General features: G+C 34.0%; 1 protein-coding gene across 3 annotated transcripts in view; it reads right to left on the bottom strand.

Annotated features, from left to right (window-relative positions):
- Window positions 1–3654: 3654 nt before the first annotated feature.
- The window catches only part of LOC108358739 (protein UBASH3A homolog), a 20776-nt gene continuing 7130 nt past the window's right edge, over window positions 3655–17300 (bottom strand). Inside the window, exons 2-4 of one of the 3 annotated variants that reach the window (XM_017610213.1) lie at window positions 10284–10524; window positions 4466–4691; window positions 3655–4226 (exon numbers count right to left, since the gene is read on the bottom strand). In XM_017610213.1, coding sequence (XP_017465702.1) covers window positions 4476–4691; window positions 10284–10524 — 457 coding nt within the window. In that variant the 3' untranslated portion in view covers window positions 3655–4226; window positions 4466–4475. Of the gene's footprint in view, window positions 4401–4465; window positions 4692–10283; window positions 10525–17300 lie in introns of all 3 variants that reach the window. The other 2 variants (XM_017610211.1, XM_017610212.1) reach the window with 2 other exon arrangements.

Here is a 17300-nt window from a genome sequence, read left to right as displayed (position 1 = left end):
TAGATGACATCTAGATGTCGCCCTATGTACTACGTTTGCTACAGCGGAAATAGACGACACGCCATTTCTTTAAATAAAATTAATTGGTGCCCTCGCCCTATTCACTACAGATGTCGCCCTATGCACTATGCTTTTTTTTTTTGAACTTTTCAAAGCAAAGGTTTTATGGTGTCGGACACACAACATTGAAAGTTTCTGGATCTACAACATTGAAAGTTTCTGGACACACAACATTGCAAGTTGATAAAAGCGTTGTAAAAAAAATAGCAATCCACAAGGCTTTATTGCACATTTAACAAAAAAAAAATAAGCTTCTGGTTTCGAAGCTAGCACAAAATAAAACTCTTTTTATTTGTTGTTTACAAAAAATTATTGCCAATTATATAAGTCAAAATTGTTAAGTATATGTATGTCTATCGCTTTCATTAATTTCTTCATAGAGTTGGTGCTTGTTTTATAGGAAAGTTCATACGGCTTATGAACAGATTCATACCATGTAAATGCACAATTATGAATACATGTGTAGATGAATCACTCAGAAAAAACATTCCTTGATGCTAGGAAAAAAGTATATTATTCTAAGAAAATATTGCCTTGAAATGGTTCCAATGACTTGGCTGCCTTAATACGAGTATACGATTTGACTCCCCAGCCAANTTCCTTGATGCTAGGAAAAAAGTATATTATTCTAAGAAAATATTGCCTTGAAATGGTTCCAATGACTTGGCTGCCTTAATACGAGTATACGATTTGACTCCCCAGCCAACAAAGAAACGTAAATTTTTCCGACAGTGCAGTTTAGTTCAATTTTCCGTATCCGAAAACGAATAGAAAAACTCCTACAGTTATCATCAATTTTCGTATCCGGAAAACGTTCGAATCGTTCGCAAAAGGTGATGTCATTTTAAAGCAATAATTGTATTTTATTTTCTAAAGCTACCCAGCCAGCAAAATATCCGGAAACGTATCCGAAAATGGAAACAATTTCGTATAAAAACCTGATGTTTCATCCGTTTTCCGATTCCGTTTTCGGGCGTTTTTCAGATCAATTCTCCCACTGAAGTGTTCATCCGAAACGTATGTGCAGAAAACTATCGAAAATGGTTGTAAAGCGGATGCGCTTTCGGCTGTTTTCCTGAAATTTGTCTGATACAATTTTTCGTTGAAAACGATTTCATTATGAACTTCACAGAAACTTTTTCATAGTTACAGGAAACCAAACAAAAAACAAATTTAAGATTCAGCAATTATTTCAATTTGAATAACTAATTTTAATGTGTTGCTTCTGACGGAATTCGAACCTGGGACATCCTGAAAGCTAACAAATAGTAGCACACTTCTCTGCACACTCAGTTACTGGCGAATATGTATACATGTTTTCAAATGCTCAGTTTGAACAAATATTTTAAAATTATTGTTTTGAAATAAGATGATGACATTTTTCGGATACGAAAAATTAACAAATATGAAAATCGTTTTCTGAACATTTCCGGAAACGAAAAATGTACGAAAACTGCACTTTCGGCAAAAAGTACGTTTCTCTGCTGGCTGGGTAAACATTTTAAAGCATGAATGCTTAGTTGGTAGTGGCTGGGCGTGCAGAGGAGTGTGCCTCTATTTGTTAACTTGCAGAAGGTACCGAATTCCGTCAGACGCCTGATAATTTTATTTTATTTCTTTTGAACCCTGAAAATGTATCTGTGAGGTGCAGAAGGAAAGCGCATTGAACGAAAAATTCAAACAGACAAATTTCAGAAAAGACAGCCGGAAACGTATCCGTTTCACATACTGTTGCCTGTTCATACGTTTCTGCCGCACACTTTAGTGGGAAAACGGATCGTCAAAGTATACGAAAATGGAATCAGTAAACGGACAAAACTCCGCACTTCATCCAATTTTTTGTCCTTTTTCGGATCGGTTTTTGGGTTTTTTGCTAGCTGGGTCAGTTTAAGGAATACACATTTCCCCTAGCTTTTGGGAAAAATTTACTTGCCATTTCATCCCCCGTGAAAGGAATAAGTATGTAATTTTGCTCGTGGCGCTCATACAGTGGCAATGGCCGACAGAGCAAAGCTCTGAAGTGCTAGTCGAGGGATGCAAGGTTCGAGTCCCAGAGCAGGATTTTCTATTTTTTTTATTTTATTTTATATTTATGTTGAATATAATTGTTATAAGGCCATAAATAAACAAAAAACAGATAATATTTTTAATTGTAATTTTTTAAAGTGTATCTAATTTATTTTTTATGGTATTTGAATATTTAGGATTTTCCATATATGAAATTAATTTTACAATTTGTAATTTATATTTAAATTGAAATAATTGACTTACCTTACTCTAACCACCTCCAACCGGACTCGAACCTGCGATCTCAGAAACAGAAGCAGTAGTCTTCACGCGACGCCACAGCCGACATTTGCCAGGAAAGCAATTAACTGTGTCTTAACAGCACTGACAAAATTCAAAATTATTTAAGGATATTATTACTTATTCGAGTAAATTTACTTCCTCAAATTAATGATGCCCTATTTTTAGCATGAACCTGAATTAAGGAAAAACTTCTCAAATTGAGTAAATTTTTCGTAATAAGGAAAAAACAGTAACTCTAAAATAAGTATACTTTTTCTTGTTTTACGGCTTTTTTCTGGGTGATTACTTTTAAAGATAAAACANGAACCTGAATTAAGGAAAAACTTCTCAAATTGAGTAAATTTTTCGTAATAAGGAAAAAACAGTAACTCTAAAATAAGTATACTTTTTCTTGTTTTACGGCTTTTTTCTGAGTGATTACTTTTAAAGATAAAACAAACAGAAAGATCTCCAATATATAAATAATACATAAATTGTTTTTTTTTTGTAATTTGACGAAATTTCGTGCGAAATCGGCTGAATTCGCATATAAGCAAATATATTTATTAATCTTTTTACAAAAGTGATACAAAAATGTTGGGCCATGATAAATTTTAATGTTTTTGGGATCGCTGATTAAATGGTGGACCCAATATGGCGGCNCAGTAACTCTAAAATAAGTATACTTTTTCTTGTTTTACGGCTTTTTTCTGAGTGATTACTTTTAAAGATAAAACAAACAGAAAGATCTCCAATATTTAAATAATACATAAATTGCTTTTTTTTTGTAATTTGACGAAATTTCGTGCGAAATCGGCTGAATTATTACAAAAGTGATACAAAAATGTTGGGCCATGATAAATTTTAATGTTTTTGGGATCGCTGATTAAATGGTGGACCCAATATGGCGGCAAAAAAAAATTTAAGTCATTTAGATTCGCTAAAAAACTTTACATCGGATTTCAAATATTCAAAATTTCGGCTCCATATTGAATCTACCATTTAAAGTTAAAACCGAACGAATGTACACGGCGTATGAGTAACAAAAAATTTTAAAGAAAATGTTCTTTTAAATATTTTTATTTTTTATGCTATTAAAGTAGAAGGACGAAATTCGAGGATATGGTCGTGTGTATATTTATTCTTAACCTATAATTTTTTCAAAAGCAAATACTGCAAATTTGCAACGACACTTTACCTATTACCAATACCTATTCGTCCTTATGCACCAAAAAATTTAATATTTTTCAATTCTACAGAATTTCATCTTTTATTTGGTACCCATACAGATATTCTATATAACGATGAATTTTTTAAATAATTTTTGGAACTAATCAAACCTCTCAGTTTTCAAAGTCCTTAAAAAAATCCTAACTCCAGAGAAAGAAACTACTATATTTTGCTCCTTGTTTTGGAGTATAATTTTTTGTGTGCAAAATTGACTTTTGCTCGGTGTAATTCATGTTATGATTAACTTGATTTTTTTGAGTGACATGCCACTTTCAAAATAAACATTTTCGTTATTCCGCTGATTAGTAAAACTTCTCTCGAACAGAACCTCAGTAGCTCTAAACATTTCTATGATTTTTTTTTCAATTTGCAGATACCGTTAAATTCTAATTGGTGTTATCATTAATTAATTTTTTTGAAAAGGCGACTTATGCCACTTTCAAAATAAACGGCTCATATGTATATCTATATCATCTTAACAGCATGCAAAGTTCGATAAAGAAACTATTCAAATTGTATTCTAAAATAAATGTTATTCTTCTTACATCGACTACTACGAGGTATACAACGTGTACCGGATGAAACAGCACCGCACCATGGGAAGCAAGCGACTATTGCATCGAGCTGCTCATACGTGTCGCTTATGACTGTTAACAAATTATTTCATCGGCCATAAAGACATCGTAGAATTTGTTTAAAATTCAAGCGTTACATATCATATTCCAGTGAAAGCATTTAAAAAAAGGGTAGAAAAGAGCACCAAAAATTGTCCATTACATTTACCAAAAAATATATGTACATATGTATATGCACCACACCATCTGGTTCAAATATTTTTACACAAGAAAAGTTAGCATTCTTTACATGATATATGTACAAAAATTACCAAAAATCATTTACAAGAACAGTGTCATACTTGAATTGGACACCTCCTTAACGTATTGCAGGGATAGTCGTTTTAAATAGTTGGCGTCCTCTTCCGCTACAAAGAAACCCATAAAATTCTGACTCATATAAGGCTCCAACTTTAGGGGTCGATCTAGAAGGGCCCCACTCATGTCAACAACCTGTTTTAGAGCTTTGGATAATTGCAGTGAACTCTCATCCGGAGCCTTTAAACACAAAAAGAAAGCAACGAGAATAGTTATTAAAAATTCAAATAATTAAATAGTTATATATATTTGCTCTAACTAAAATTAACTACACGACACTAAAATTGAACTATTTATGTCGTTCGGTAATGGACGAAACTGATTTTAAATATTTTAAACGACGCCCTGAACTTCTTCACTTATTTATAAAAAACGTTGCGAATATTCAGAGTCGTACGAGTATTTAGTCGTAGAATAGTCGATTTGGTGTCGACTTATCCGCTAAGTACCAGCATACAATTTTTTTTCACCTGCAGTTTTATAGCTCATTCAATTTCAATACAATAAAGTGCATGTTAGAAGCGGCAGCGCATTCGCATTACATTTCATATACAAAAATTGTATACAAAAATTTGAGCAAAGTTTTTGAGGAAAAAAATGCTTTACTAAAATCCCTCTAAGACGCGAATGACTAAAACTCCAACACATTCACAAATAAAACTAACCCATATGCAAAAATGTATATGCCAGTCGAGTCGGATAGAATAGTGACAATCATTTTACCTGTCATATGATTGACAATGCTGGTAGAATAAGAATTTTTTTCAGTGACTATCATTTGACCGGTCAGATTATTGTCACTGATGATGGAAAGGTTCACAAGAAAAGAAAATATGTACATCACTATAAATCACAATTAAAAAATTCTAGAAGAGAAAGGACGATATTTTTGGACAGGATTTTCGATACCTTCAACTTTTGTGAAGCGTCCGTATTTATTTGCGAGTATTTTTCAGAACGTGTATAAAGCTTCATTCACTCACATGGCACTCATTCGAGGATCGATAGCACGTTTTTGAGAGTTTCGATAGTAAAACTAATTTTTGCGTATGGAACTGAAGAATCGCAACTTCACACCGAACGAACCACAGGTTGCCGACCCCTGACACAGTGTCTTCAGATTTCTTTGGAAAAAAATGTTTAAATTAAATTAAGATACTTTTTTCCTCCGGTGTAATTCAAGAAATAGTAAACGCTCTTTACTGTATTTTACATACGAGAACGAAAGTTTAAAGCTCAATTGCTTCGAGTCTGCCAATTTATATGAGGTGCTTTTAATTTTTGGTTCTCTGTCTGGTAAGGTACCCGCTATTTTTAACCAGAAGTGTAGTCATCTGCAATATCGCCGAACCTATCGTAGTTCAATTTTCGTGAATAGGCGATCACTGAACCGATTTGCTGCGAACTTATGAACTCAAAGGCCCATATTCATAGTCGTAAATTAAAACTCATTCCNCTGTCTGGTAAGGTACCCGCTATTTTTAACCAGAAGTGTAGTCATCTGCACTATCGCCGAACCTATCGTAGTTCAATTTTCGTGAATAGGCGATCACTGAACCGATTTGCTACGAACTTATGAACTCAAAGGCCCATATTCATAGTCGTAAATTAAAACTCATTCTTGTTAAAATAAAGTTTTAAGTTTAGAATAGATTTTTAAGTTGTGCCTATCATGACATCTTAAAGCGGATTCATCGTTCCAGTTCTGAACTAAAGTTGAAGTTGAGTTCACAACTAAAAAGCGTTCAGAACTTTTCTCAGTTGCCCTCCAAGAGAGAAAAACACAACAACAAGCACATGAAAGAAAAGTTCTGAAGATNTTATGAACTCAAAGGCCCATATTCATAGTCGTAAATTAAAACTCATTCTTGTTAAAATAAAGTTTTAAGTTTAGAATAGATTTTTAAGTTGTGCCTATCATGACATCTTAAAGCGGATTCATCGTTCCAGTTCTGAACTAAAGTTGAAGTTGAGTTCACAACTAAAAAGCGTTCAGAACTTTTCTCAGTTGCCCTCCAAGAGAGAAAAACACAACAACAAGCACATGAAAGAAAAGTTCTGAACTGTAACGATCAAGCCATAGGCAAAAACAACATTTGCGTGTATTTTGTTGCTGCTTCTGGTCAGGGTTTGAAATTGCTTGACTATTTTCAATGCATTCGCAGTTGCTTAACTACGACTAACACAAATAAATTAGCAAAAGCAGACAGCAAAAGCGAAAAAGAAAAATGATCTCATTTGCTTCAGCTTATAGAGCTGTTTGTTTTTGCTTACACAGTCAGTCAAAGCAACCAGTTTAGAAAAATTTGCTGTTGCTACAAGCTTTAAAAGGCAAAAAAGTGTTGCTATCAGTGATCGGACTTATACCACATTGTGGTAGAACTAACTACCACTTTTTTGAGCAACTACCATACAAGCTCTGAAGGCTACCACATATTTGCGTTTTGAAGTAGTTTAATTTTTGCTCGACATATTTTTTTATGTTTTTTTAATTTTGGGAGCAACACTAAACACAGTATGATAACAAGAATGAGAGATTACAAGATTTCGCGTTCCCAGCGGCGATGGGATTTAAACATTTTAACAGTTTTAAAAGCAAACAAAGCCGAATGGGAGGATAAAATAAAAATAAACTGTCAAAGAGTAAATCTTCTTAATATTCAATTGTTCGACAGTAAACGTGTTTCAATTGCCTTCAAATACAAAATATATGATTTATAAAAATAATTAATAAATATTGGAAGTATTAGTGAATTTTAGTGCATTTAAAGTCTCTGAGGCGTTGTTTACATTTACTTGAGAATAGGCTAAACCCAAATAGCAGTTTGTAGAACGCACCACCTTTGTTCACTAAATCGTATTGTAGTAAAAAAAAAAGCTGGCAGCACTCCGCAACGTTGGAGAAATCTCTCAAAGTAGGTTCGCAAAAAATCTTTATAAGGAAGGAACTGCTTTGCATTGTCAAGGCTGTTTTTAGTAACTTAAAATTTCCACTTTATTACATGTACTAAAATTTAAAATTTTTTTTTCTGGAGATTCTAAATGAAAAGTTTGCAATTTATGTGAAACGTTGCAATATTTTTTTAATTTTTGCACAAAGTTTGAAACTGGGATTATATGGTATTTTAGACAATGAACTATACTTTTGTAAAAAATTAATAAACCTTAAACAAACAAAAGAAAAATAGTCAAAACATGTTGAACCTTTTTAATCAAATTTCCTAGAAAGACTCTGAGTATGCAGTTTTGTAGTCCATTGAATTATAGTAGAGCAAAGTACAAGTTTCAAATAGCTAAAAATTACGGATGATTTTTTAGATTTTTTTTGGTCCCATTTGCCTTCATATAATGGATACACAATTTATTTTTATATGGAAGAAAGCCAAAACATTCTGGACAAAAAAAAAATTAAAAAAAAAAAAACGTAATTTTTAGCCATTTGAAACTTGTACTTTGTTTTACTAGAATTCAATAGGCTACAAAACTGCATACTCAGATTTTTTCTAGGAAATCTAATTCAAAAGGTTAGAAATTTTTACGAAAGTTTGATTTTTTTTTTTTTTAATATTGCACAAAGTTTGAAACTAGGATTTACACGAGTTTTGTTAAAGAATGTACTATATTTTTATAAAAAAATAACCAAAATTAAATAACAACAAAAATAATATGTTAAAACTTGTCCAAATGTGGGGCGGCTATAATTATTTCGACCACTATATTTTTCGGGCCTTGTCTTTTTTAGAGCCTTCTTTTGCCTTTTTTGCGATTTCTAGTGCCTTTCCCGCCTATTTCCCTATTATATTGTGCCTTTTCTAGCCTATTTCTTTATTTTATTTTGCCTTTTTTTATAAGTTTTTAGGCCCTAAAAATCCGTTCCCTGCTAATAACCTACTAACAATAACCGCTTTAAAGCATGACCATGTTGAGTAGAAGTTTACAGGTTGAAATGAATAATGAAATTGTCGAAAATTCAGGAAAAATCTTGTCCCGGCGGAACATTTCAAATTTAATGCAAAATACGGGACGTCCGGCAAATACGTGACATTTGCAACGCTAACGAAATTTCAGCTAAACATTTTATTTAGCAGTTCTGAAAATATATAGCAAAATAGCGTATTTTTATTATTTGACCATTAATTGAAAAAATCTAACAAATTGAAAAAATAAAAATCAAGGCCAATTCTACTAAATAGGTGGTGCTACTGGAGCAGATGATTTTCCTGATTGTCAAAATTATGTTTGTTGTAACTTTTTTTTTGTTCATCGTGCGTATAATTTGTTAGCGTAGTTATTTTTATGCAATATTTCTTAAATAATTAATTTGCAAGTGGGACCGAAATGGAAGCGAACAAGAATTCAAATTTGTTATAATAATAATTCAAATTTTAAACCCTGTTTGCAGCTCTCAAGAAAACGGTCAAGAAAAAATTGCCATTATTTCGCGTGTGTGTTCAAGGAATTTTGACATTTTTGATACCTCATAGCCTGTTGCCTCACTCTTTCATCAAGAAATAATGGAACGGGCATATGTTTCCGTTGCAAACCTGGGTTGCCTTGTGCTCTTTTTTCACAAAAAACTTTAGAAAACCGTAGTAGAAAGCGTGGTAAATTTGTTAAGAACTGCGTACTGCCTTAAGGAAATTTGACTCAAGAAAATTTCTTAGCCATTTCTTGTACGTCATTCTGTATGGAGTTTTTGCTTTTCTTGAGAGCTGCATACAGGCCTTAAAAGGTGATGTATAAAGAAAATCAGCATTTTTTCACTTCGAGTCAAATGAGACACTATCTTGAATGGAAATTTGGTTTATGCTTCCGTTTTGAATCACAGCGAACTGGGTCAAAGCGCTTTATGTGTTGGTATAAACAAGAGCGTATTTTTATTATTTGCACATTAATTGAAAATACCTATTAAATTGAAAAATAAAAATCAAGGCCAATTCTACTAGGTGGTGCTACTGGAGCAGATGATTTTGCTGATTGTCAAAATTATGTTTGTTTTATTTACAACAAATTTTTTTGTTCTGATTGACATCGTGCGTATAATTTGTTAGTGTAGTTTTTTATTTTTGTGCTGCCGCTGCCTTGTTTGAATTCGCTTTGATAAAAATAATATTGTACTTGAACGAATTTTCGAAATTTATTTTGTTAATCTTCAAAACTTCAAAAACAGTAGAAATCGTTCGAGAACTTGTTAAGAAGATAGAAGTGTTTTGTTTTTTTTTTGGTGTCGTGGCGATAGGCGACACAATTATCTTCTAATTGCTGACAGGGTCGTTTTCATGGCCAATTCATACAAGGTGGTGGTACCGGAGCTGCTGATTTCAAGACGAATTGTGCTGATTTTCAAAATGATGTTTTGGTTGTACATTTGTTTTTGTTCTGATTGTCATCGCAGGTATAATTTGTTAGTGTAGTTTTTTGTTTTGTGTTGCCGCTATCACCTTGTATGAATTCGCCTTGGGTCTTTTTAAAAGTAAATGTTAATATTAAATATAAAATGTTGATAAGCCACAAAAACATTGACAAATACAGTTAATATTTTGGTTTACAACAAAGCATGTTGTTTGTTATCATTGGTTCAATGCCTACAAATGATACAAAAACAAAACGACTTGAATCATCATTGTCAAAGAGAAAAAAAATATTATTGCATAAGAAAAAAATAGGAGCGGTTCGGGATAGATTTTTTTCCTTGTGCAATTAGACGAACCAGTATAAATCAGCTGCTGCCAAAAATATTTAAAATAATAAGAACTAGTAAAGATAATTTACCTTGAAAAATGAAACCAATGTGATATGTGGTACGTAGTTGTGAGCACCGTTCCAACCGCACACTATGCGCGACTTATTCCAAAATTCTTCCAGCTGTTGTAGAAAAGGTCCGGTCGGGCACGCATACAAAATGTATTCACGGGGATTACTTTCGTCTAATGTAGAATCATTTACGTGAGCAAGCAACCAATCGGAAGCGATTTGAACTCCTCTGTTACCAGTTGCAGCCAAGGCTTTTTCTCTGCATAAAAAAAAATATATATTTTCGAAATGAATTTTTTTTTGTGGGCGGCGGGATGCAAACATCGATATAAAGAAAAAGCGACATGAGACGGGAGGGATCTTTACACAACTTTTTTTTATTAAATATTATACTAGTGTCCGACCGAACTCGAATTTTTGACTGAAACCGAACCGAACACTCGGCTATTTTCTTGAAGTTTGGCCGAAACCGAACAGAACACTCGGCTAACTCGGCCGAACTTTTTAGAGTAAAAATTTCATAGCTTGAAAAAAGCTGTAATTTTACTCAGTGAAATAGTATACACAATATACCAAGCGAGATTACCATCGAATAAACGTTCCAAGCTCCCCCTTTATATTTACTCTCCAAACCGGATTGCCTTGAGCCATTGCATCTGTAAAGATGCTGCTCTCATTACCACTATAGTGCGTGTTAAACGTAGCAATGTAATAGGGGTATTCTTGATGTCTTGAAAAGCCCTTGCACGGAGCACATACTCGATACTTTTCGTCCGATACCAAGCAATTTTGGTATCGATACTTTTGAACCGAGTACTGAGTAGGTATCGGAAGAAAGTACTTGTATCGAAACCCGATTCAGTGACAATTTTATTCCCGGACTTTTATTTTTTAATCCAATTATCATTGTTAATAGTTAAAAATTGTTGGCAGTTTAGTTGCCAACGAAAAGAAAGTCCTACAAAGAAAGACCCATTATCCTCTAATCTGCGTGCACTTTTTGTAAAAACTCATATTTGGCTATAGGAAGCAAGATAAATTAAAAAACGCAATGTCTCCAAAAGGATTAACTAACGTGCTTGTTTTATTTCTTCCCATTTCTATTCAATTTAAGGCAAAATTACTAAGTCCAAAAGAGGCACAGAAAATTTGATAAGCTCACAAAAAATTCTAAATCTTTTAATTTGCAACGCAACCTTTTGCAAAACTCTTGAAGGAAATGTTTAGAAAGGTTGTTTTTCTCTCCAGTAAAATTTCTACAATTTGACTTAGCAACTTTTCACTCTTAGGCAAAGAACATAGTGACGCGACAAAGAGAGCGACAAGACATTTTCGCGATAATAGCGCCAAAAACAAACCTTTATTTTTCAATGTAGCAGCACATAGGGAAGCGAAAAGCGAAGAAAGCGGCAAAGAGCAACAAAATTTGTTTTCGTTGCTTTCTGAGCTGACGGTTGCTCCACTATGTTTTAACGTTTCTTGTATCTTTCTTCGCTATTATCAGAAAATGTCTTGTCGCTCTCTTTGCCGCGCCACTATGTTCTTTGCCTTAGCTAGCCATATGAATTAGAGGCCTGCAAATGTTGAACTATAAAACATAGCGACATGTGTCACATCATGCAAGTGCCAGTTCATACCCTGCAAGAACAGTGACTGCCATTTGACAAATCATTTGAGTAGCAAGACTGATAGAGATTTCAGTCACTGGCTACCTTCAACCCTACAAGAACAGTGATAGTCATTTGATTGATCATGTGATACTCACTGGTGATGGAGATCTCAATCAAGTATCTCTATCAACTTTTTAAGAGCAATATGAAAAACGTGATGTAAACATTTGTGTACATGTGATCTTCCGTCTTCCTCTAACTTACGGCCTTATTTAATGGTCTCTTTTTAACCAACGCAAAATTTGCAAATGTGTTAGTAAGATAAATGAGAATGTGTTAGTTTCCATCACACAATTCTTGTAGCGAAGTTTCTATCAAATTCTAAAGGGCAGTGTGAAAAATCTGATGGAAACTATTGTGTACGTGTGATGCTTCATCTCCTTCTAACATATACGTTCTGGCATATTGCTAGACTGCTTACTCCCTTTGAGTTCGGCATTCAAATTTTAATCATCAGTGATGTAAATCTTCGACAATTATGAGTGATCAATAGAAATATAAGTCAGTAATGTGCAATCAAATTTGATGTAATAACCGATCAATCATGACACATCAAGTCTGTCATGTTTTCATATCATTGTTGATTACTCACAGTTGATGTAAAAATTTGTCTAGTCTGATCTGTCTCCCACGATATAGAAATCTATCAGTAATGACACATGTAATACTTGTTTTTTCTTTTATTTTCATAAAATCTTATGAACTAATTATTCACCAAAAAATTAGAAGCTAAGTACATTACATCAAATTAGAAGCTTAATACATTACCCTAAGCACAGTACATTAAACATTAATAAACAAAGGAAATGTGGCCAAAAATTAAGCAAAATAAGGCGTTTCTATTATTTTTGCCACCAACGTACATATGTACTTAAATCTAATATCCTAATATTATACATTTCCAGCCGATATGTTTTTAGATTTTTTGGTGCAAGCGGTGATGGCTGAGCTCAATTGCCTTCCTGATTTCATTTTCGAACTTTCTTTTTAAATGCATCTAAGTGGATTGAAATAGATTATCAAAAAATTTGTATTGTTAAAAGATATGTACGTATGTATACGGTAGTGACCACATAATTAGGGATACTATTTATTTATACGTTTTGACCATTTATTTAGGAACTTGCGTCGATTTTGAGAATTTTTGACAAAGTATGTTAAAAAGGTTTATATATAGGTATATAGTTATAAATAAATAACGAAGAAATAAATGGTCAGAACTTGTTGTGTCCCTAATATGTGTTAGAGGTATACGCCGCCGGGCCACGCTGCCGCCGCACTATGGGCGATTTAGGGGAAAAAATTTTCAAAATCAAATTGCGCCTCTCAGAGGTGAGATAAATCAACGATTCTTTTTGTTGTGTAAAGGATTTTTATTGTAGAATAAGGGAAAATTACAAAGAAATGCGACTCTAAGGTTGCACAATTACAGGACTCATGGAAAGGACGAGAATTAAATAAAAAAATTAAAAAAAAAAACAGCATGACTCGTAAATGAAATAGAACCAACGTGGAAGTACAAACTTTCAAATAAGACCAATATCAATACAATCTATGGGGCCATTCCAGTGTTATGCGTGTTATATTTGTTACGCTAAGGATTTTTTGTTAATGTATGTATGTAAATCAGATCTACACCGTTAATTCGATTTTCAAAATGTATATGCCAAATTAAAACTTGACCTTTAGATGTGCAGTAAGGTTTAATTTTTTCTAAAAGAGTTGCCACCTGTTAAAAAATTATATTCAAATTATTTAAGAAATGGCTTTGAAAATGCTTTATTTTTAAACTACATGTAGGAGGGTTGCCACCTGTTTAAAAAGTTAAATTCAATTTCAGCGTTGTAACCTTAACTGGTAGAATAATTAATAATAACACAATCAAATTGAATATAACATGGTCAACATGAAACATAAGTCGTTCGTTAATAACACTGTGAGACAAATGGTAGGGGTCAGTGATCGGGAAGGGTTCAAACTACCGGGGAAAGTTATATCAGTAAAAAAGAAGTTATACGTGTCCCGGCGTTTCGCTGGGAAAACGTTATATGAACAGATTAAAGGAATTGTAATTTTTAATTTTTTTAAATTTGTTTGAGCAAAATCGGACTAGTGGTTCTCGAGTTATGTCAAAAAAAAGACCACCAAAGGTGACAATTTCCCCTATAAGATAGATATATATAAATCTCGATTCCTAGACGTGACCCAGCGAAACGCCGGTCATAATTATGGGAGCTATATGTTATAGACAGACAGACAGACAGACAGACGGACAGACGGGCATGGCTAAATCGACTCCGCTCGGCGTTCTTATCATTTAAGTATACATTTTAATGGGTCTATCTCTTCTTATTCTGGTACTTACAAACATCGGACCAAAGTTATAATACCATTTCATGCTCATGAAAAATAAAGTGGTCATTCGTTCTTTTCCGTATCATTTATAGACAGATTGTTAACGCAGAAGGAAGTGAAACAGAAGACGAGAGCATCTCAGGGTTTGACTCGATGCCAGCCCTGAGTAGGAGAATGCGTAGTGAATGTTGCCCTATGGACGGACAACTTCTGAGATACTTCGCCGACCTAAACGGGGTTAGATCGCCGAAACAACAGCCCTTGGTCGGGTGAAACCCGAGTCATTCCGGTACGTAGAACCGGCTGTCGTGGGACGGCATTCACAGGGACTCAGTCTCGAGTTATGTAGACTCTCGACCTGTGAATGCCGTTCTAGGCATACCACCCCCGGACATTGACGAGACAGAGCTTCATCTGCCTCGGGAGACACGCACTACACTTGCCCAACTTCGCTCCGGCTACTGCAGCAGGTTAAACTCCTACTTGAGTAGGCTGAATGAGGATGTGCCGAACGAATGTCCGGCATGCGGAGAGACCCCACATGACTCGAACCATCTCTTCGCATGCCCGGAAAACCCGACTACCCTAACGGCCCTGTCCCTGTGGACAGATCCCACAGAAGCTGCACGCTTCCTAGGGTTGCCGTTAGTGGAACTTGACGACAACGACTGAGATACCAACCGATCTGGGCGGGGTTGTTGTAGCCGCTACAACAACAACAACAACAACGAGAGCATCTCTAACAATGATTCTGATGAAGAACTTATTATATAATTATCATTGTTAGCTAGGTTAATTTTAATTTACGATTTGTTGACCATATCACTTTATATTCAATTTGATTGTGTTATTATTAATTATTCTACCAGTTAAGGTTAAACGCGGAAATTGAATTTAACTTTTTAAACAGGTGGCAACCCTCTTACATGTAGTTTAAAAATAAAGCATTTTCAAAGCCATTTCGATTGATACCCATATTGTAATATGTACATAATTCATTAACCTTATAAAAATAATTTGAATATAATTTTTTAACAGGTGGCAGCTCTTTTCAAAAAAAAATAAAACCTTATTGCACATCTAAAGGTCAAGCCCTTTAATTTGGCACATACATTTTGAAAATCGTATTAACGGTGTAGATCTGATGACATTAACAAAAAAATCCTTAGCGTAACAAATATAACACGCATAACACTGGAATGGCCCCATAGATTGTATTGATATTGGTCTTATTTGAAAGTTCATACTTCCACGTTGGTTCTATTTCATTTACGAGTCATGCTGTTTTTGTTTTTTTTTTTTATTTTTTCAATCTTTTTATTTAATTCTCGTCCTTTCCATGAGTCCTGTAATTGTGCAACTTTAGAGTCGCATTTCTTTGTAATTTTCCCTTATTCTACAATAAAAATCCTTTACGCAAAAAAAAAGAATCGTTGATTTATCTCACCTCTGAGAGGCGCAATTTGATTTTGAAAATTGTTTCCCCCAAATCGCCCATAGTGCGCCACCGCCGTTTTTTGTCATTTCTCACGCGCCGCCGCCGAGTTACGAAAATATCGGCGCGGCGGCGGCGGCGTACGGCGCCTAAGGAATTTTGTACAAAATTTTCATGTTGTATACACATTGAAATACATCGTTTGTAGGAACTAAATACTACTCGTATAAAAACACTATTTTATGAAATGAAAATTACATTTTTAAAAGAAGTTTTTTTTGCATAATTTGGGCCACTGAACATTTCAAAAGAAATCGTAACTCAGAAAAAAAAATAGGTAACTCGTTTTTCGATCGAAAGCGTTTATTACAGTTAAATTAGGGTCGAATACTGGTAATTTGACGTTTTTTCCGCAGTAGAAAATTTTTTTTCAATACTACTTTTTTGTATACTACATCAACAAGAAAGTTATACATCAAAAACTTTACTAACTAAAAAAATATTAAAAATCATCGGGATATTGCAAAAACTTGCACTTTTATTTAATGGACTGCAACCTTGGAATCTTTCTAAAAATTCTGAATAAAGCTTGTTGTTGCAAAAACTTACTTTTCGAACTGCGTATTCAGAATAGAATTCAGCGGTTTGTAAATATTTCTACGGCCCCAAATTTTTTAATGCTTTTAATGATCACTTTTTGTATTTTTTTAATCTATAATGTGGTATGTGATTTTTTGTTATATATTTGCATTTTATACTAAATTTCTACATTTTATGATTGTGCCAAAATAATACGAATTGTGCCAAAAGTGCCTCTGCGAATGAAAGTGCCAAAAATTGTACTATTGTGCCTACTTTTCCATCACTGGTAAGAACACCACCAGCTTCGCATTGTTCCGCCATGCTTCGCTCGGTGCCGCTCGGCTTTCTGTCTGAACGCTCCCTTAGACACTATTTGGAACGAATTGTGAAGACCCCAAATGTACAAATGTATTCGTTACTTTAAATCATGATAAAAACAGTTAAACTGTTCTCTCAATTCGTCGGCCATGATTTTTTTTTTTTTAAGTTTGCCAACATTTTAAAATCATATAAAATTGAGAGTAAAAAAGGAATGGTTCAAAGTTGTTTGAGATTGAAAATAAGAATGTGATGTGAGCCAACTAAAATAGTGAAATTCGAAGTTCTTAATCAGCTGCTTTGACACAAACAAATCAAAATAAATATAATCGCAAGTGAACAGTGAAATTAAAAAAAAAAAATGTATCGTGTTTGAAAAGGCTTTTCCTTAATTAAGTAAAATATAATGGATTCAGTGGCCGGTGCGCTTTTGTCTCAGGAGAAAGAACGTGCTGCAGCCAACTGTTGCATTAATATAAAAAGGAGATTGCTACGAGACAGTTCTGATCCATTTAGCTTAAATGATAAATGTATGCTCCCTCTTTTTAACGGCATTCATTCAACTAGATATTGTGTCGCTTTAATTCTTGCAATTGCAACGCATTCCCAAAATTCAACCACATCCTTTTTAACTACTTTTACAAAGCCTCGGGCAATGTCCGGCCTTTCGCTCAT

This window comes from Rhagoletis zephyria, unplaced genomic scaffold (genome assembly GCF_001687245.7).
Source record: "Rhagoletis zephyria isolate East Lansing unplaced genomic scaffold, Rhagoletis_zephyria_1.1 Rzeph_scaffold_00289, whole genome shotgun sequence".
Taxonomy (NCBI): Eukaryota; Metazoa; Arthropoda; class Insecta; order Diptera; family Tephritidae; genus Rhagoletis; species Rhagoletis zephyria.
This window is presented reverse-complemented; position numbering and strand designations above follow the sequence as displayed.